Source organism: Periophthalmus magnuspinnatus, chromosome 12 (genome assembly GCF_009829125.3).
Source record: "Periophthalmus magnuspinnatus isolate fPerMag1 chromosome 12, fPerMag1.2.pri, whole genome shotgun sequence".
NCBI classification, from domain to species: domain Eukaryota; kingdom Metazoa; phylum Chordata; class Actinopteri; order Gobiiformes; family Gobiidae; genus Periophthalmus; species Periophthalmus magnuspinnatus.
The window spans coordinates 3301009-3319530 of record NC_047137.1 but is presented as its reverse complement, the minus strand read 5'-3'; the positions used below and the strand labels follow the sequence as shown (position 1 = coordinate 3319530).

General features: G+C 37.7%; 4 protein-coding genes across 5 annotated transcripts; 1 reads left to right on the top strand and 3 right to left on the bottom strand.

Annotated features, from left to right (window-relative positions):
* Positions 1-54: 54 nt before the first annotated feature.
* Positions 55-4597, bottom strand: gmcl1 (germ cell-less, spermatogenesis associated). Its single transcript, XM_033976146.2, has 16 exons — positions 4538-4597; positions 4062-4443; positions 3605-3794; positions 3388-3511; positions 3220-3316; positions 3035-3132; positions 2832-2944; positions 2673-2738; positions 2469-2553; positions 2302-2392; positions 2094-2234; positions 1938-2007; positions 1793-1868; positions 1560-1705; positions 1352-1439; positions 55-1271 (listed from the first exon to the last, which is right to left on the bottom strand). Exons 3-16 carry the CDS (start codon positions 3781-3783, stop codon positions 1131-1133), a joined length of 1515 nt encoding a protein of 504 aa, XP_033832037.1. The 5' UTR covers positions 3784-3794; positions 4062-4443; positions 4538-4597; the 3' UTR covers positions 55-1130.
* Positions 4598-4694: 97 nt separating this feature from the next.
* ggcx (gamma-glutamyl carboxylase) lies at positions 4695-9240 on the top strand. The gene is made up of 15 exons (XM_033976129.2): positions 4695-4902; positions 5144-5347; positions 5425-5583; positions 5739-5904; positions 5993-6071; positions 6142-6248; positions 6322-6485; positions 6564-6856; positions 7087-7218; positions 7358-7509; positions 7686-7855; positions 7999-8129; positions 8203-8350; positions 8436-8634; positions 8712-9240. Exons 1-15 carry the CDS (start codon positions 4878-4880, stop codon positions 8869-8871), a joined length of 2289 nt encoding a protein of 762 aa, XP_033832020.1. The 5' UTR covers positions 4695-4877; the 3' UTR covers positions 8872-9240.
* A 1294-nt stretch (positions 9241-10534) lies between these two features.
* On the bottom strand, positions 10535-14029 carry snx24 (sorting nexin 24). Of its 2 annotated transcripts, XM_033976182.2 has the most exons (7): positions 13851-14029; positions 13038-13121; positions 12806-12910; positions 12523-12617; positions 12418-12447; positions 10852-10916; positions 10535-10762 (listed from the first exon to the last, which is right to left on the bottom strand). In XM_033976182.2, the coding sequence occupies exons 1-7, from the start codon at positions 13917-13919 to the stop codon at positions 10692-10694; spliced, it is 519 nt and encodes a 172-aa protein (XP_033832073.1). In that variant the 5' UTR covers positions 13920-14029; the 3' UTR covers positions 10535-10691. The 2 variants fall into 2 exon arrangements, with proteins under 2 accessions (XP_033832073.1, XP_055081727.1); XM_055225752.1 differs by lacking the exon at positions 12418-12447 and having other exon boundaries at positions 13851-14015.
* A 161-nt stretch (positions 14030-14190) lies between these two features.
* loxa (lysyl oxidase a) lies at positions 14191-18132 on the bottom strand. Its single transcript, XM_033976153.2, has 7 exons — positions 17353-18132; positions 16963-17071; positions 16423-16560; positions 15108-15264; positions 14787-14882; positions 14551-14666; positions 14191-14469 (listed from the first exon to the last, which is right to left on the bottom strand). The coding sequence occupies exons 1-7, from the start codon at positions 17945-17947 to the stop codon at positions 14463-14465; spliced, it is 1218 nt and encodes a 405-aa protein (XP_033832044.1). The 5' UTR covers positions 17948-18132; the 3' UTR covers positions 14191-14462.
* Positions 18133-18522: the final 390 nt, after the last annotated feature.

The following is an 18522-nucleotide window of genomic DNA, read 5'->3' as shown; positions in this document are numbered from 1 at the left end:
CCTAAGCCAAAACATAACCAAGTAATAACATGCAGCTTCAATGAAGAGATGGGTCATATTAGCACCACAGCCCAAGTAAATGGGAAGTTTATTTTTAAGTCATAACTTGTACGTCAAAAAATATCCATTCCATTATATTTTTTTAAAAATGAATAAGCCAATTTTGAGATATAATTGGAGTGCTTTTTAGAATTGTCGATCAACATGCATGATATAGCAGTATGTTATTTACATCTGCAAAATGAGGTAACAGCAGATCTCCTACAAATGTGGCCAAATCTAAATCTACAAGAACAATATAAATATTCCTGATTTTATGAAATATTAGAAAAACAGCACAACCAATAACCAAAATATTCTGTGACAGTGCAAAATAAAAATCACAGGCTAGTAAGGCTCAAGGCTGTCAGTAATCCAACAGATAATCCACATTAACTGTACATAAATTACATAACTGCATGTAGTTTACAACCTCCTAAATGATGTGTTCCTTTAGCAGACAAAAAAAATACACATTATTATTCGACTATGGTATGTTAACATATTCTTACCATATAACTTAATATTTTGCTGATTAAAGACATTCTATGTACAATCTACAAGGTATCTGAGAAGAGTGGAGGCTGTTATGACAAAACTCTAGTTCTTAGTTGCATTAAAGTGCAATACACGTTCCTACTGCATTGGTCAAAGAAAAGCATATATATATAGCAAAATTAAATACTGCCTTTATTTGGACACCCTATGCCCTGTTTTTCTTAGAAATGAGCAGTCTTAAGTATTTTATGTGTCAGTGTTTGCTAAATTGGTTAATATCTAGCCAGCTCCTTTTAACAATAATTCTATTCCCCTAAAAATATTTGATAATGGTTTAGTATAATCTATCATTGAGAGGAATACACTTTAAGAGTATTAATGGTCCAGACATCAGTGTAAACAGTGTACACCGAAGGCAAAAGGGATTTTTACATGAACTTTCAGTTACTGCAGAACCAAATTTACCAAAGCATCACATACACAGTATGAACAGAGCATGCAGACAACATGAGTATTAAATGTGGTCGTATATTTACATACAAATCTATGTCAGTTCATCAGCTCCACCAGAGGAATGGTAGTCTTGTGTTTGATCATGACACACTGCGAGTGCTGCTGTCTTGTTCAGGGGAATCTGATCTCTGGTCTGAGTGAGATGAGGTATACAGGAAATTACAGCAGACATAAAGTGGGAATGACAACAAACGACTGTCCAGGTTCATCACCACATACTCCTGAAGAGATTACAACAGACCATTGTGTTAATATAGTATAAACCTCCATTTATAGTTTAGACAACTCAAACAGGACCAACCTGGTCTTTTTCTAATGTAAGAAGTTGGTAACCCGTTGAGCGACTGCACACCAGCTTTCCACGGCTATCGAATGAGGCAAGGCGTAACCTGGACCATGACAAAGTTAGTAAACCAACACTGACTTCTACTCATTTTATATAAAATTCATCTTCAAGTGCAACAATGGCAGTACCTATTAGGTAATAGTGCATAGTGTAATTATCCCACCTGTATGCCAGATGCCGTCTTGGCTGGAGACTGACAGCACCCCCACATGGCTGACTAAGAGTATTTCTTTTAAAGACAATAAAGCGATTTGTGTAGGTTACAAGCAAATCAAACCCAAAGTTAAACCCTGTCCAACGCCAGCAGTACTGAAAAAAATACACACAAAAGTTATTAAACCAACTATTAAAACAATATTTAGAATAGACAACATCTGAGGTAGAAATTTGGCTCACATCTCCTTCTTTAGTCAACTTTCTGCCACACCGCATACTGCTCAGTTCAAATTCCTCCTTGTTTGCTTCCTGAGGACTAATTACATTAAGCACCTTGGTCAGAAATATAGAATTGAAAGGAGGTATATTTAACTTTTTTCCTTACCCATTGTCATTGTCAAATTCAGTCCTAAGCATGGCAAACCACTGATTTTTGTAAACTGTTGTGAGCCAGTCTGAGCAAGAAAATATAGGAGGAAAGTCAGAATACCATAAACAGCACCATATATTATATTTCTTCCAGAGCAAATCGAGACTGTACCTGGTGGGAGAATATTGTCTCTCTCCAGAATGCGTGCAGATGCCAGGTCATTGATAATGTATTGAAGACGAACATGTTTAAATACTGAACTAAAAGGTGTGCCATCCTCCGTGTTTAAAAAGGGTGTTTGTTCACCAAGGTCTGTTATAAAAACAGTAACACCTTAATACAAGTGAACAACTGTGTGTGTTAAAAACTATGGGCTTACCTGTTCGCCTTTTACAAAGCCATGCATCAGCATCAGAAAGTAGTTGTTTGATAGGCCCATCCCATGATGAATTAAGCTGCAGAAACATCCACTACAAAAGAAAAATATTATACAATAGGGCTACTTGAACATAATAACTATGGATACAAATAAAATGTTTTATTTACCTTTTTAAGGGCAGTGTATACATCCATTTCAACTTGCATAACAAACAGGTCTGATGACTGAATGAGCAGTTCCATTATCTCTGTGCTGTTAATTTTAAAAATGTTTATTTTTCATATAATTCAATAGAAGAACATAATGGCTTTTGTTACAACCGTATAATCAGTTTGTGCACATTACAAAGAAAATGTGAGTTCAACACATACCCAAGTTCCTTCATCAACTCGACATTCTGGTGGGTCATTAGATTGTTGAGAAGCCATTCAAGGCATCTGTAAAACCAAACAAAAGCACACATCTAGAGCGTGTTCCTTTGTCGATATGATCCGTCTTTGTAAACTAAATCACCCAGAAACTTGTCTTACTTTTTCATAACTGAATCTAAGCCATATATACTAGCACAAGCATAGTAGCTACACACAGTCTTTGCACTGATGTTTTCTTTCATGGTCTCTCCACACTGCTGGATCAAGCCATCCTGTCAACCAATCATGACCCAGTTAGAACATAAACATCAATCATGAGGCAAAATACTTATATTATAAAACCATGTGTACGATTCACTAACCAGTTGAAGCATACAAGCAGCAGCCAATATACTGACAACTCTGCTGGGTTTAATCAGAACATCATCTCGATATAGTGAACCAAACACAACCTGAAGAGCTTTAAACAAAAGGTAAAAATGTAATTCAAATTTTACATATTTAAAGGAATCAAAGACATTAGTTGTAAATGCAAGTTTTGCTTTACCCTCAGTGTCAATGTTTTGGTCTGGAATTTCCAGGTTGATCTCCATCATGTTTGATTCCTTCCAAGAGCCGCTAAACATGCTGGAAAAATATCCAGACTGGAACAAAAAAGCCACATGAAATCAATGAAATGGGATTCACAACAACATACAAGTATATTTTGCCTTACCTGACAAAGATATACTTTGTGAAGGTTCCACTCTTGTCCTAATGCACAGATGCGAATGTCGCTATTTTCCCCATTTAAAAATAGAGTTTGATATATGTATCTGGAAGTGCTTTTCAATTTCTTTCTGTAAGAATTAAGGTGCAAGGTGAAAAATACAAAATATAAATAAATGGTAAATACAAAATATAAATAAATGCTACATCTTTTGAGAACAGACCTGCGCGGTGTATCCAACACAGCATCATCATCATCCTGCTCACTTTCACAGTCACACTGTGCATTGCGTTTCCTCTTCTTACACTCACAGCTGTGTTTGTGGATGCTGCTGCTGATGCCCTCCAAAATCTCCTCTGGTCCTGGAGAAGGGGACTGGAACTTGCTCCCAAAACTTCCCATCTTTATTCTTTCTTTACAACAACACAGAAAAAACAATAGTGCAATTTAATGAACAACCAATAGCTCAATATTTTTGGGACAAAAAATCTTTGCCTGAAATTATGTTATATAATGTGTTATTTGCATAGCCTAACTACCTAAATTCTAACTCAAGATGTAAAACCTCATATCAAAATTAAATGATTAATATGTATAGAAGCATATCCCGCATCCCACTGTAAAAACACGGGCAGTTTATTTCACAAAATTACATTTAGGCAAATGTTCAACGTACATACCTCGCCTATAAGACTAAACAGGTAAAAAAAAATAAAAAAAATAAAAAATAGGTGGAACAGATGGCAGCTGAAAATCTGAAGATGTGACGGGTTCAAGAAAGGCTAAACATGAAGCTAGCCTCGCCAGCACATATCAAAACAAAGCAGAGCCTCTCAGACTAAGGTCCTCGTAAAGACTCAAAAAATCTCCCAGGTTGCCAAAGAAGTGTCGGTCCCGATCACATTTTGAACATTTAAAAACAAACAACTTTCAGGGAAATGTGGAGAAGTTTATCACAAATGTAAGTCCTGTGCAGTGGAGATCAGAAGAGGTGGTGCAGGAACTCTTCTTCGCGTAGTTGCAAAAAGAGTCAAAGAAGTCCAGTTTGTGCACGACTGCCTCCTGTCGCCAGAGAAGAACATCCATGAGAATTATCCACAATCAAAAAAATAACCATTGTAAAAATGCTTTTATGCATTTTCTAAAAAGTTATTACCATCGGGCCACTATGATTGCATGGGTTGTCTTTTCATGTGTTTCATTCAGCAGAATCACCAGAACTCGACGCACCGATGGTCGGAAATGACGTTTGGGATGAGGGGCGTATCGTCACGCAAGTCCAACCAATGAGCGTCGTGTTCCACTTTCACAACATTCCAGGGTCTGCTCCTCCGCCTCTGCGTGTCTGCCTGCGGTGTGCGGACTGTGACACGTAATTCTGTCCGTTTCATTGCTGTGACAGAGCGAACTTGTCTCATTGAACCCTGCAAAAAGAGGAGAGTTCACAAATCCAATGTCGCCAAGCAGTACCCAGTTTATTGTTGATCATTTGTAATATGGAGACGCAGGAGGCGGTGGCAGGTAAGCGTGGTTTCATGGTTAGCAGTGTGTGGCTTTAGATGCGGTTTACACTGTAATTACAGGTTAGAGTCAGGCCAAGCAGTTTAATTCAGTTAAAAGTTGTTTTAAAGCGGATTTATGGATCCAAAAATACCAAAATTTAAGAGGTTTGCACAAAATAGCCTATAACATGGGGAACTGCATCAAAATAATTCACATTGTAACTGCTTTGTCACTGTGGGTCCATGCTGACTTCATCTAGGTGCTCTTATGGGCAGTCATGAAGGAAAACCTGCTGCAAAAACAGACAAAAAAGCTTCACAGAAGGAACAACCCCTATGCAAAAACAGAATGGAGCAAATTTTTGGCTTTACAACAAAGGACTTACAGTCCTGGCAGAGTTTTGTGACCCTCCTGAACCGCCCCATGGATCCTGCATCACTGGGTATCTTTCGGTTCTTGTTTGGTAAGTGCATTCTCACATTAATCGAACAGACCTTTAAGTTGGTTATAATGTGGATGTTTTTGTTTGAAATTTGCAAGGTATGCTCATGGCCATTGACATCACACAAGAGCGTGGCCTCAGTCACCTGGACTGGAAGTACCTGGATGGAGCTCCCGTGTGCCGCTTCCCACTCTTTAATTTTTTGCAGCCACTTCCTCTAGACTGGATGTACTTTGTATACCTGGTCATGTTTTTTGGTGAGTTTAAATGTTTGTTTCCCCCTAAATGCAGATTGTGGAGGTTATTACTATTAATGCAACATTTGGTTTTGTATTCAAACAACTATGAATATGGGAATGGGCCTACATTCTTAACATAAATATATTTTTTGTATTTGTTAATTCTATAACAGGGGCTGTGGGGATCATGCTTGGTTGTTTTTACCGGCTGTCCTGCATTATGTTCTTATCAACATACTGGTATATCTTTTTTCTGGATAAAACTGCTTGGAACAATCACTCCTACCTTTATGGCCTGATTGGATTTCAGCTCACTCTAATGGATGGCAATCGTTACTGGTAATGTAACAATCATTTAATTATTCATCTGTAGTTGCTTGAAAAAGTAACTTAATAATAATTATTTTCCCTACACATTTTATATCAGGTCTTTAGATGGACTAAGGAAACCTCACATAAGAAATGCTCATGTGCCACTGTGGAACTACACTGTGCTCAGGACGCAGGTCATTGTTGTTCAACTTTCACCACATATTTTTATTATAAAATTATTCTAACATTTCTTTTCTGTTAAAGATTTTTATTGTTTATTTCATTGCTGGAATCAAAAAGTTGGATGCTGATTGGGTGGAGGGATACTCCATGTCATATCTGGCTCACCACTGGCTTTTTGACCCTTTTAAGTATGCATCTCCATTGTTACTTTCAATCAGTATTGCCTTCTATGTATCTAATCCTGTTGTTTGCACTTCTTAGACTTATTCTTCCAGTCGAGTTAGTGAGCCTGCTTGTGGTGCATGGAGGCGGCCTCATTTTGGATTTGACAGCAGGCTACCTACTTTTCTTTGACGTAACAAGACCTTATGCTTTTTTCTTTGTCTCCTATTTTCACTGTATGAACTCTCAACTTTTTAGTATTGGTAGGTCTTTGGATTGTTTTCATTTATAGAACATTAGAAGTCCCAGACTATCTGAATAAACTGAATTTATTCTTACAGGAATGTTCCCGTACACAATGCTGGCCACTAGTCCACTTTTCTGCTACACCGATTGGCCAAGGAGATTGTTTACACATTTCCCAGACTTTCTCAAGCCTGTCCTGCCATTTAGCTCACTAGACATTAAGTCCAGCGCTTCATGTGTGTATGATGAGGTACAGAGCAGCACTGAAGGTCAGGGGACTGCACCTGTTAAAAAATCCTTCAAACTAAGACACAAGCTGGGAGCAATTTTCACCATCGCTTACATCATGGAGCAACTTTTCATGCCATATTCCCATTTTATAACACAGGTAAACGAGCACAATCACTGAAACAATAACCCTGTATTGTGTTAAATGGGTAGAGGGTATTATCTTGTACTCTGCAAATGCATTCTTTGGTTGATCAGTGTAAGTTATATAGTAAACCTATGGCCAACAATGTCTTGTTGATTTTTCCTTAAATGGATAATGGAACTAAACAAATAGACTTTCCATAAAATATGAATGAAAAAAATGAATATGCTGAGCTGTGTTTTTAGGGTTATAATAACTGGACAAATGGCTTGTATGGCTACTCCTGGGATATGATGGTTCATGCCCGCACCCATCAACATGTGAAGATCACCTACAAAGATGGAAAAACAGGAGAAATTGGATATTTAAACCCAGGGGTGAGTCAAAGAACTAAAGACCAAGAGCAATACTGCTAATTTAAGCCAAATTGATAAACATAGTTTGATTGAACAATTGCAAACAAAAGTTTATTTTACGATAAATGTAAGAAATAATAATTGTTTGTGTTGTGTGAAGGTGTTCACCCAAAGCCGCCGCTGGAAAGATCACGGAGACATGTTAAAGCAGTATGCTACCTGCCTAAATCAACTGCTTCCACGTTATAACATCACTGATCCTGAAATTTATTTCGACATCTGGGTGTCAATCAATGATCGTTTTCAACAAAGGTAACACTTCAGTAAAACAAACATTTTAATAAATGTAGTTATTAAGTAGTTGTTATTAATATTTAAAATGTGTGTGTATGTATGTATATATGTATATGTATATGTATGTATATATATATATATATATATATATATTTTTTTTTTTTCCCCATTTATTATTATTTTTTTTTTTTAAGGATCTTTGACCCCCGTGTGGATATTGTGAAAGCAGACTGGTCACCTTTCCGGCAAAACCCATGGCTGATGCCTCTCCTTGTTGATCTTTCACCTTGGAGGACCAAATTTCAGGAGATAGAGGGGACTTTGGATAACCAAACTGAAATCGTCTTTATCGCTGATTTTCCAGGTTTGACATTTTTACCTTCTTGTACATTCTGTTACATCTTAGGGATACAATGATACCTATTAGTCTCAAGTTGATCTTTATATTTGAAATGTTCTTTTCAAGTACATGTATTAGTTGATGAATACTGTATGATCTTTGTGTAGGTCTTCACTTAGAAAACTTTGTGAGTGAGGATCTTGGAAACACGAGCATCCAGATTTTGCAGGGTCAAGTCAATATTGAGATAGTCGAGGAGAAAAAGAACTACACTCTAAAAAAGGGGGAGCAGACACAAGTATTGCAGTTCTTTACATTATGATGATATGTCGTTGTCGTTTGGGCTGAACTAACATTGTCTCTGTGCATAGGTACCTGCAGGAGCCTACCATAAAGTGTACACCATTTCTGATGGCCCCTCATGCTATATGTACATTTACGTCAACACCACAGAGGCTGCACTTCAGAAAAACTTCACCAAGCTTCTAGAAATTCAGGAACGAGTTCGCAATGGGACAGGTTTAGATTGTCATTGATGCCTACTTACTTTTACCTTATTATAAAATACTGTACATTTATAACACAAACATGACTCTCCACACAGAAACAGAACCACTTTCCCCTGAGCTGCAGCCTCTCCTTGCTGTAGATGAAGGATCAGAGGTCAATGCCACAGACCCAGTAGTACGACTCTTTCTGAAGAGACAGCGGCGTATGAAAGAAGTGAAGAAGCGAAGAGAGGCGGGTATATTAGAGAGATTTGACCGATTTGTGACCAAAAAATACTACACAATTAGAAGAGGGTTTGTACTCTTTGTCTGTTCATACACAGGGTCCTGTACTGTGTAACAAACTAATGTATTACAATGATTTATTTCAGATTTTTAATGACGGCAATTGCTATGCGAAATCTGGCTGTGGGTCTTCCCCCAGTGGAACAGCTTACCAGAGAAGTTGCCTATGCCAACATGAGGGGGCCCCAAAATGAGGGTCACCAGGATGAAGCTCTTAAAGATGAAGTTGGTCATAGTGAACTCTAAAAGTGGGCCATAGTTGTACAGGTTGCACAGGAGCTGCCTCACATATCAATTTCAACTACTGTTGGACTGTTACTGCTCTGGGACTTTTAAAGAACTAATTTTATGACATTTCTATTTTTTTAAGCTTGATTTTTATATTCAGAATTCTAAATATTTTGGCTGTGAGAATGTGTAGATTGGGCCATTTAGTGTTTATATTACGACAGATGCTGAAGGTTTAATTAGTGATGTGTTTACCCACATGCTTTAAAGAAATTAGCCTGTTCTTTGTATAATTATTTGCCATACATTCTGATGTAAATGTTTTATGCATTTTTATCTATGGTACAAACAAAATAAATATGAATAAATGAGTTAATTCAATACATGACACAGGAAGCTTTGAATATATCAATTTAATGACAGCACATTATATGTCACCCATTTTCCATTATTTTGCCAGTACATAATATGAGTAGACATTATGGCACTTTTACAGCCTCAAGAACAAGAGAACAACAATGTTTTCAAAAAAAGACATTTTTACTCAGAACTCTGATCTGTAAGATTCAGTAACAAAGGTTAAGATCATAATCGGCTACAATTCAAACAATTTAATGATAAAGGTCTGACTGTTATTAGCAAAAAAACAATTAACAAGAAATAAAAGGATAACTGAAGGAGAGGGAAGGAAAAAATAGGAGTATTTAACCAAAAAAAAGATGGGGAAATGAAAAGGAAAAATTGGAACCTCAGTAAATTATTTTTCTCTTTGTTTTGTTACTTGCCTAACCATATGCACACACACACTTACAATCCCATATAAGAACAGATGCCCACCCCCCACCCCCCCTCAACAGTAAAAAAAATGATACATTTGTACTTATTCTTGTACTTATTGCACAGTATAAATGGTCATTTTTAACTTTAAGAATTGTCAATGTTCCCCTTCACTCATCTCAAGTTCACAGTGGTTGTGAAATGAGAAGCAGCACAATTCTGTTTTGTATAGTGTTACTAGCCTTACATTCAAAGTGAAAAACTATGGCTACAAGACAAATATATGTGTGCAATAATGCCACACTTTGCTAGCAAAGAAATGCAGCAGAACTCAATTTTACCATATTATGATTTCAATAGCGACTTTATAGGAAAAGAAAAAACATTAAATTAATAAATTACATACATTTTGTTTTGCAGAAGTTAAACACTATAGTTTGTCAAGTCTTCATGTCACCAGATATTTGTTTACTACATTAGTACTGATCTATCACACTTTTTAACAAAGATCCAGGTGTCTAAAGATCCTCTAAAGAAAACTCCATCACTGAAATTATAACAGCTCAATCCTCTAAGTAACATATGTCAATAACTTTTGTACTTGTAATGTCACATTATTTAAATATGTAACCCCATTTCTGGTTTTGTCCATAATGCGTGGCTGCACAGTGCTGGTGTTTCAAAGGTCCACAACTCCTGTTTACAGGACAGGGTCCGGCTTCTCTGCCTACCTCGTAGACAAACAACGTCTGGCTCCTCCAGCCTCAATTAAGCAATGTTTGTCAAGTTCATAAACATTTCTTTAAAGACTTAGGCAAAAATCTATCTTCCCTCAAAGAACAAGAACATAAGCAACAAATTTGATTTATGACCATCGTCAATTTTTTTTTTTTTTTTTTAAGAAGCATAGTCATATCCATATATGACCCTTGAGGTTAAATAATTAATCATATAATTCAAGTCAAGAAAAAACTTACATCCACATGACATGTCAGTATCTTTCTGGTTATTTTTGAGCATACATCCTGTAACAGTGTCATATTTCAGTGCCTGTGATTATTCTACCTTGGCAGAAGATCTGGGTAGAAAATCCCATGTATCACACCTTCAATCACAACGTTGGAATATATATCTGGAAAAATTAAATATTGCATTATTATGTGGACAATAAAGTAGCAAAAAAAGCATTGGTGTATAGCCATTAAAACGGTTTAGACAAACCATGGGTAGGAGGAAGAAGGTAGGGGTCTCTCACAAACAACATGACTGGCTGGTGTGAGAGTTTACTGTGAACAAAAAAGACCAGTTTAAAAAGAGAGCAAAATAAAACACAAACGTTGGGTTTCCATGCTTTCTGGGGACATTACTTTGAGTTGCATTCATTTCCTGGAGACTGATCCTAATCTTCATGGTTCAAAGGCCATACTATTTGCCTATCCTTAACCTGTTTTAACCCATATCTGAATTTGAAATCATGTTCTCAATCTAATAATGGTTTTATGTCCTAGGGGGTCAGATTTTTGTCCCCATGATGTGAGTATATATACACACGTGCACAAAATTGTTGGTATCCTTCGGTTAATGAAAGAAAAACTCACAATGGTCACAGAAATAACTTGAATCTGACAGAAGTAATAATAAATACAAATTCTATGAAATTTAACCAATGAAAATTAGACATTGCTTTTCAACCACGCTTCAACAGAATTATTTAAAAAAATTGACTCATGAAACAGGCCTGGACAAAAATGATGGTACCCCTAGAAAAGACTGGAAATAATGTGACCAAAGGGACATGTTAATCCAAGGTGTGTCCATTAATTAGCACAGGTGTTTACAATCTTGTAATCAGTCAGTGGGCCTATATATAGGGCTACAGGTCATCACTGTGCAGTTTGGTGACATGGTGTGTACCACACTCAACATGGACCAGAGGAAGCAAAGGAAAGAGTTGTCTCAGGAGATTAGAAAGAAAATTATAGACAAGCATGTTAAACGTAAAAGCTATAAGACCATCTCCAAGCTGCTTGATGTTCACAGAGGAAAAAATGAAGCATATCAAGAAAAGAACACTGGCCCTACTGTGAAACATGGAGGAGGCTCTGTTATGTTCTGGGGCTGCTTTGCTGCATCTGGTACAGGGTTTCATGAATCTGTGCAGGGTACAATGAAATCAAGACTATCAAGGGATTCTAGAGAGAAATGTGCCAGCCAGTGTCAGAAAGCTTGGTCTCAGTCGCAGGTCATGGGTCTTGCAACAGGACAATGACCCCCAATGACACACAGCTAAAAACACCCAAGAATGGATAAGAGGAAAACATTGGACTTCTATGAGCCCTGACCTAAATCCTATTGAGCATCTTTGGAAGGAGCTGAAACATGCCGTCTGAAAAAGGCACCCTTCAAACCTGAGACAACTGGAGCAGTTTGCTCATGAGGAGTGGGCCAAAATACCTGCTGAGAGGTGCAGAAATCTCATTGACTGTTGCAGGAATCGTTTGATTGCAGTGATTGCCTCAAAATGTTGTGCAATAAAATATTAAGTTAAGGGTACCATCATTTTTTTTAAATAATTCTGTTGAAGCATGGTTGAAAAGCAATGTTTGACTTTAATTGGTCAAATTTCATAGAATTTTTATTTATTATTACTTTTGTCAGATTCAAGTTATTTCTGCCACCATTGTGAGTTTTTCTTTCATTAACTGACACGTACCGACAATTTTGTCCACGTGTATAGATTTTAATCTTCACAATGTGATGACTATCTGCCCAAACACAAACATTTACCTCGATCCCTCAGATTCTGTATCAAACGACCTAAAAGAAAGTATAAAGATAACACTTTTTTTTTTTTTTAATTTTAATTTCTTTGAATTGATGGTTTCAATTTACCCATAGCTTTCCGTTTTTGGCACAGAGGGAAAATGGCGTATGTTCAGGAAATCCAAGAATATCTTTGGAAGAATCTCATTTTTTATAATTATGGTCTGTAGAAAACAGAAAACAATGCAAATTACTATGTGGCTGTATGAGCAAAAGGGCAAGACCCAGAGGGTTCAGTGTGGTCTTTACTTCAGTGTAAACAACATCAAACCTCTATTAAAAGGTATACAGCACCCACATCTTGACATATACTACAGATACAGTAATACAGCAGAAAAGGTGGGAAATATACCTGTAAGTAGTGCTCCAAACCTTGCCTCCTCTGCTCCAGGACTTTGGGAACCCAGTTTCTGACATGTTTAGAAGGGATATCTGGTGGTTTTATGCTTTTCTTCAACTATAGGTGAGAACATATTTTCATATTATTAATTAAACACACAAGCAAATCTACAAATGGTGTTGTAGAATGAAATGTTTCTCTCTCAAAGGTCAACGTTAAAAGGCTGAAACACTACAACACTCACCAACTTATGCAACGTGTGGAATTCACTGTAGCGTTTCTCAATGGTGTGCTGTCTTCCATTTATTATCACTTCTATTTTAAAGACCTGCAACATAGACAATGTCATTAACTCATAACCTTATTACAATATGCTGAGCTGTCACTTTGTCAGCTACTTGACAAGAGTGCAGTTTCTTTACACAGGCCTTAACTTCCCTTATCTATTCTGTTTCACTCAACTCATCATTCCTTTACATCATGTTAGAGGTCATGCTATGCAAATGAGGAAATCTGTTGTTAAATGGCAGCACTGCAGCTCTGTAGACAATAAAATAATAAACTTAAAATACAGAAATGTCTTAAGATGTCGCTAGATACTGATTAAAAGCTCAGTGATGAGAGGAGATAATCTATTGGATATCTATTATTATATTTATTATCTATTGTCATTATCCTTAGATAATCTAAGGATAATGATAAGATATCAATTAAAAGTAAAAAAAAACAACAAAAAACAACAAAACAACGATTAATAGCATTCACGTAAAATATTAAGACTTTTGATGAAGCAAGTTGACCTATAATTACAATACACTGCACATATGAGTGGTAGCCGTTTTAAAATAAAAAAAGATGCATTGTGTCACAATATTATTTTGATCTTGAGCTGACCTTAAAGTGAAAAAAATTCATAAAACATATCAACGACGCAGAATAAAGGCACATGTTACTGTGCAAGACAAAACACATTAATGGCCTAGGATTAGGGCAGGATAAAAAGTGAGGCGACTGGAGTCAGTGAAAATAGGTTTGTTTTCACTCAATGACATCTTACCGTGTATCCTCTTTCGATAGTGTTGTTTTCTGATCGAAATGACGGGATAAACACCGAAACTGGGTGCATGTTGGTAAAAAAAATAAATGTGAAGAAATAACAGAATATTATTTGATTTTACGTTTTACTAGTAAAAAGGCGTGTACTCCGCTGTTTGGTCTGTGGCTCAAGTCAAAATTCAGGGAATTTTGAAGCGAGCGGTGAGCCGCTCTGTAGCGCCTCCAGTGGCGGGGAGGACGGGTGTGTTTAAGATTTGCATATCTCTCACACATGTAACACAAAGATAACTTTACTTTTACCATGCCAAAATTCATGCTGCTGCAGAGAAGAAACCAAAAGGTTACAAGTTCAAGTAGGTTTTATTCAAGTCAAACTAGTTATATTTTAATATGTGTAAATAAAGGCCTATCACAATTTACAGTTGTTTTACATGAGTGTATGTTGATAGTGTACATGAAGCTGAGTATACAAGGTAATAGATTTTACATAGTACAAATTTCCAACAACTATAGCCATAGTCTGTTATAATTTATTTATTTTCTCCAGTTGCAAACATCCTAAATACAATTTGTTTTCCTCTTGACTTTTCTTCTCCAGGACCAGGGCCATCTTCTAATACCTGGAAGAGGTACAGTGAAAGAAGGTGAGTAATAAACCAAGTATGTTCACCTGAAAAGTAGCTGGTGACATGGATACGTACGGTGACATGTGACATCCTGACACAGAGGCATGATTACCAGTGTAGCGGACATCACAGCGTATAATGTTATTGCTGTAGTCAATTTCTGGGACTAAATACTGGGGGTTCACACTGACCTGTTAAAGAAAATAAGACTTACCAGAACAAATCTGACAGTATTAAAAAGTTCCTAGTAATCGTCAAAGAATATTCCAAAGCAATAGTCAGCATTGGCTTTTTGTCATCTGGCTACAAACCTTGAGGATATAGTTTCCAGGTTTCACATCTGTGATGTCAATCCACTGGCAGTCAATATCCGCATTGTAAGTGTCATAGCATCCTGGGCTCAGACCCTGCAAGTACAATTAATTTAAAGACAATACAACCGTTATTATCATTTTATCTAAAATAATTTTAAGAGAATAATATTTGTTGAGTTCTTAATTTTCTTAATTCTTAATTTGGACATGCAGGCACAGGTCATTCACTGACAAATAATCATTGACTGTTGTAGGATAACAGACAAAAATTATGAATATGACACGTTGTGTTTATGTTTTGTGCAGCTAAGGACAGACCTGCTTGTGGGCGGTGCACGCGTAGCGGCGGTAGTAACCATAGTCACAGGAAGTGTCCTCCAGACAGAAGCTGACCTTGTGACCCTCTGCCACTGAATGGTGAGTGCTGGCATCCAGTAGCTCATAGTGACTGAACTCATCCATGCTGTGGTAATGTCTGTCAATATACACAGACAATGGTAAGAATCAGTCTAGGTCAGTCCAAATTGTTTGATTTGAGAATAAGCAGTTAATCATTACAGTTAAACTGATCCAGTACCAGGACAATCCTTAGATGTTTTACAATATATATCAAACAGAAGAATCTTGGAAAAAGGAGAGAGTAATTATAGCATCATTTTATAGTCGAAATTATTAAAATCAGTTGTGATTTATGAGGTCCTCCCCTGTATCATTTATTTAAAGTACAACATTTATTTTATGATTCACAATCTATTTGAGGTTTCAGAGAAGTTTACTTTCACAACACTTCAGAATCTGTCTTATCTACATCTAAGTCTCCTGGAGCCTTTTCCAGATGTGCTCATGAGGGGCCAAGTGCCCACTTCTTTCACAACATAACTTTGGGCTGAGATAAGGCGCCACAAATTCAGTTACTTCAGAAAACAGGGCTTTTTCTTTTTCTTTTCCTCTGCTCAGGGTAGGACAAATAGCAGCCATGTTTCCTCTGTCGCAGAGCTCTAAACATACATCATATGTACACGTAATACTTGGTCTCTGTCAATTACTCCAAAGCAAAGCTTATGTAAATTCAGTTTCATCCCTTTCTATTGATTTATAGAAATGCTTGTGCTTGTTCTGTGTTTATGTAGAAATGCCTCCTAAATCAACCTTTGTAAGTCACAATGATGATAAAAACTTATGTGACTTAACAGAGGGAGCCAAACCGGAGGCAGGAAAGGACAAACTGCAAAGATAATAGTATCTTATGAAGTAAGTGCTGGTTATTCTGAAGTCAATAGATTCTCACCACAACCAGCCACATATATTTTTAGAGCACAATTCAATGTATGGTTTGAATTTGCAAATAAAAGAGTATCCGACACTATTAAAAATATATTGAATAAAAATAAATGGTCTATAGTATAGTCCTAAAAATCCAATCTTGTCAATATATAAAACCTATTAACTTTATTTAGCAGTTAGAGGGTGAGTTGTTTATATTTTCTTGGTTTAACTACATGGCATCTTTCATTATCTGTAATGAAAACTAAACATATCACAACTAAGTTATTAAAGAGGCTGTGTAATAAAAAAAAAAAAAAAAAGAGCATATAGTTTTTTGGTTGAAAAAGGGTGACTTGTTGGTACTCACTGGTGACAGCTGTGCCACTCCCAGGAGTAGCGTGGTCGGCTGGGGAGAAAGTCAGCCGTGCCCTGGTTCTTGACCCTCTGTGGGAATCTCAGCAGCATCCGTGTGTCATAATCCCGAACACTGGACCTGTATGCTGAGCTGTGGTCAACAACACAACCACATAAAAGCATTGGATTGAATGGCTTGCAATATTGTTTTTCCTATGTGCTTCCCCTTGCCTAAATCTGTCTGACTGAGGCTGTCTGCTTTTAAATGCTGGGTGGAAAAAACATTTTAGGCTCTGCTTGTTTGGGTAAGCTCTCAATAATGTGTTTACCAGTAAGGCTTTCACTGCTTGGGCAAAAGATGATTAAACCTTACACAGATCCTCCACTGCAACCCCCTTCATCATGGAAGGATTGGGTTAATTTCACCTATAACTGACCTGTTCCTGTGAGCAGCTGGCACACACACAGACTCACTGGTGGTCATGACTCAGAACACTGTCCCTTAAACAGACCTGTCTCCAAGACATTTGTTTTTTGTACATAAAAAGTTTACCTGGACAGACAGTTTTCTTCAGCCGCACACCGCAAGCTGTACATGGGCACTCTCTGAACATAGATAGAAGATTGCATGTAGTATGGGTCAGGAACCAGGTCCGGGAGACCTACAAAAGCATAGTATTCAGTGTTAGTACACACATATGAAGTGTAAATTATCTGTGTGTGAGAATTTTGTTAAAACGTCATTCAATCAATCAACTTCAATCAATCAAGTTTCAATGTGAATGTGAAGAAGGGTGTACTTAAATAAAGTTACACAAATTGTGGTTGAATCTACCCCTCTTAATCTTAATCTCTTAATCACACATTTGAGTTATTTTACTGTACGCATATAGGTCTTGGAAAACTAACTCAGAACTGTCATAACAAAACAACGAGCTCTTACCATATTGGTGGTACCGGGTGCCATACCCTGGTCTCTGTCTCCTTCCGGGCCGGTCATAAACATCATAGTGGTTATAATGAGGGTTTTCGTAGTCGATTGACTTGTATGGATCATAGGGGTCATCACCGACCATCATGTCGTCCCTTCGAGGTGCCCGGGGAGCCACGGTGGGCTTGTAATCCGTTTCATTGGCCGAGCTATTCCTGCGCGCGTGTGCGCGCTCGGCTTGGTGCGTATTTTCCATGAGGAGCCTCTCGAGATTGACCGGCAGCCTGGAGGCTGGCCTGGAGCGCTGCTGCTGCTGTCGATGATGCTGTTCGCTCGCTTCGTCCCGGATGATGGTGACAGTTTGTGAATCCACTGGGCCCCGTGCTGCGCCTCGCCTCCTCGCCGGGTGGTACTCGGATCCCTGGCTCAAAATGCTAAAAAGTTTGCCATTGTGGGACCACTGCAGTGTCTGTCTCAGAGGTGCTCTCTGCGAGCTCGTTTGCGCACCAGATGCATCTGATTGGGACTGAACTGCGTGCAGAAGTGAAACAAACAAACAGACGCACGCATATGCCCAAAGTGGCGCTCCAAAGATGCGTAATCCCATCGCGAATGTTGACAGAAAAAGTTGACAACGAAAATGTATTACAACTGATATTAGCTAGTAATACACGTAGCTAGTTTGTACTAAATGTACCACATTCCGGGTAAATGAAGTCCAATCACCGAAGTGAATAAAGTCAGTGCCCCAGCTCACAGCCTCACTGAAGTGATGAAGATGAAAAATATGGGAGAGAGAGGAGGAGGAGGAGGAGTGTATCCGTGGAGGAGTGCGTCTCATAACTGCTGTTACGTGATGCTCTGCTGTTGGATTAGGCCTACTTTTCAAACTGGGGGTTGATAAAAACAAGAAGAATTCCAATGTATTTTGTGTTGTTGAAATACAGAAGTAGCACTGAAGTGTTATGAAAGCCCGATGAAGCCCTTACAAAACCTCTTATCATTTCTTCTTCTTTTTCTGTTTTTTTGTTTGTTTTTTTTAAACTGATCCCCAGTGTGTTATGATGAATGGTTTACTGCTGCCTGCTAGATGAACTCCCAACCAAGTTACACCCTTTGCCAGAGAAAAAAAATGATTTGGAAAATCTAAACATTACAAGCTCCACCTCAGTACTGAAGCTT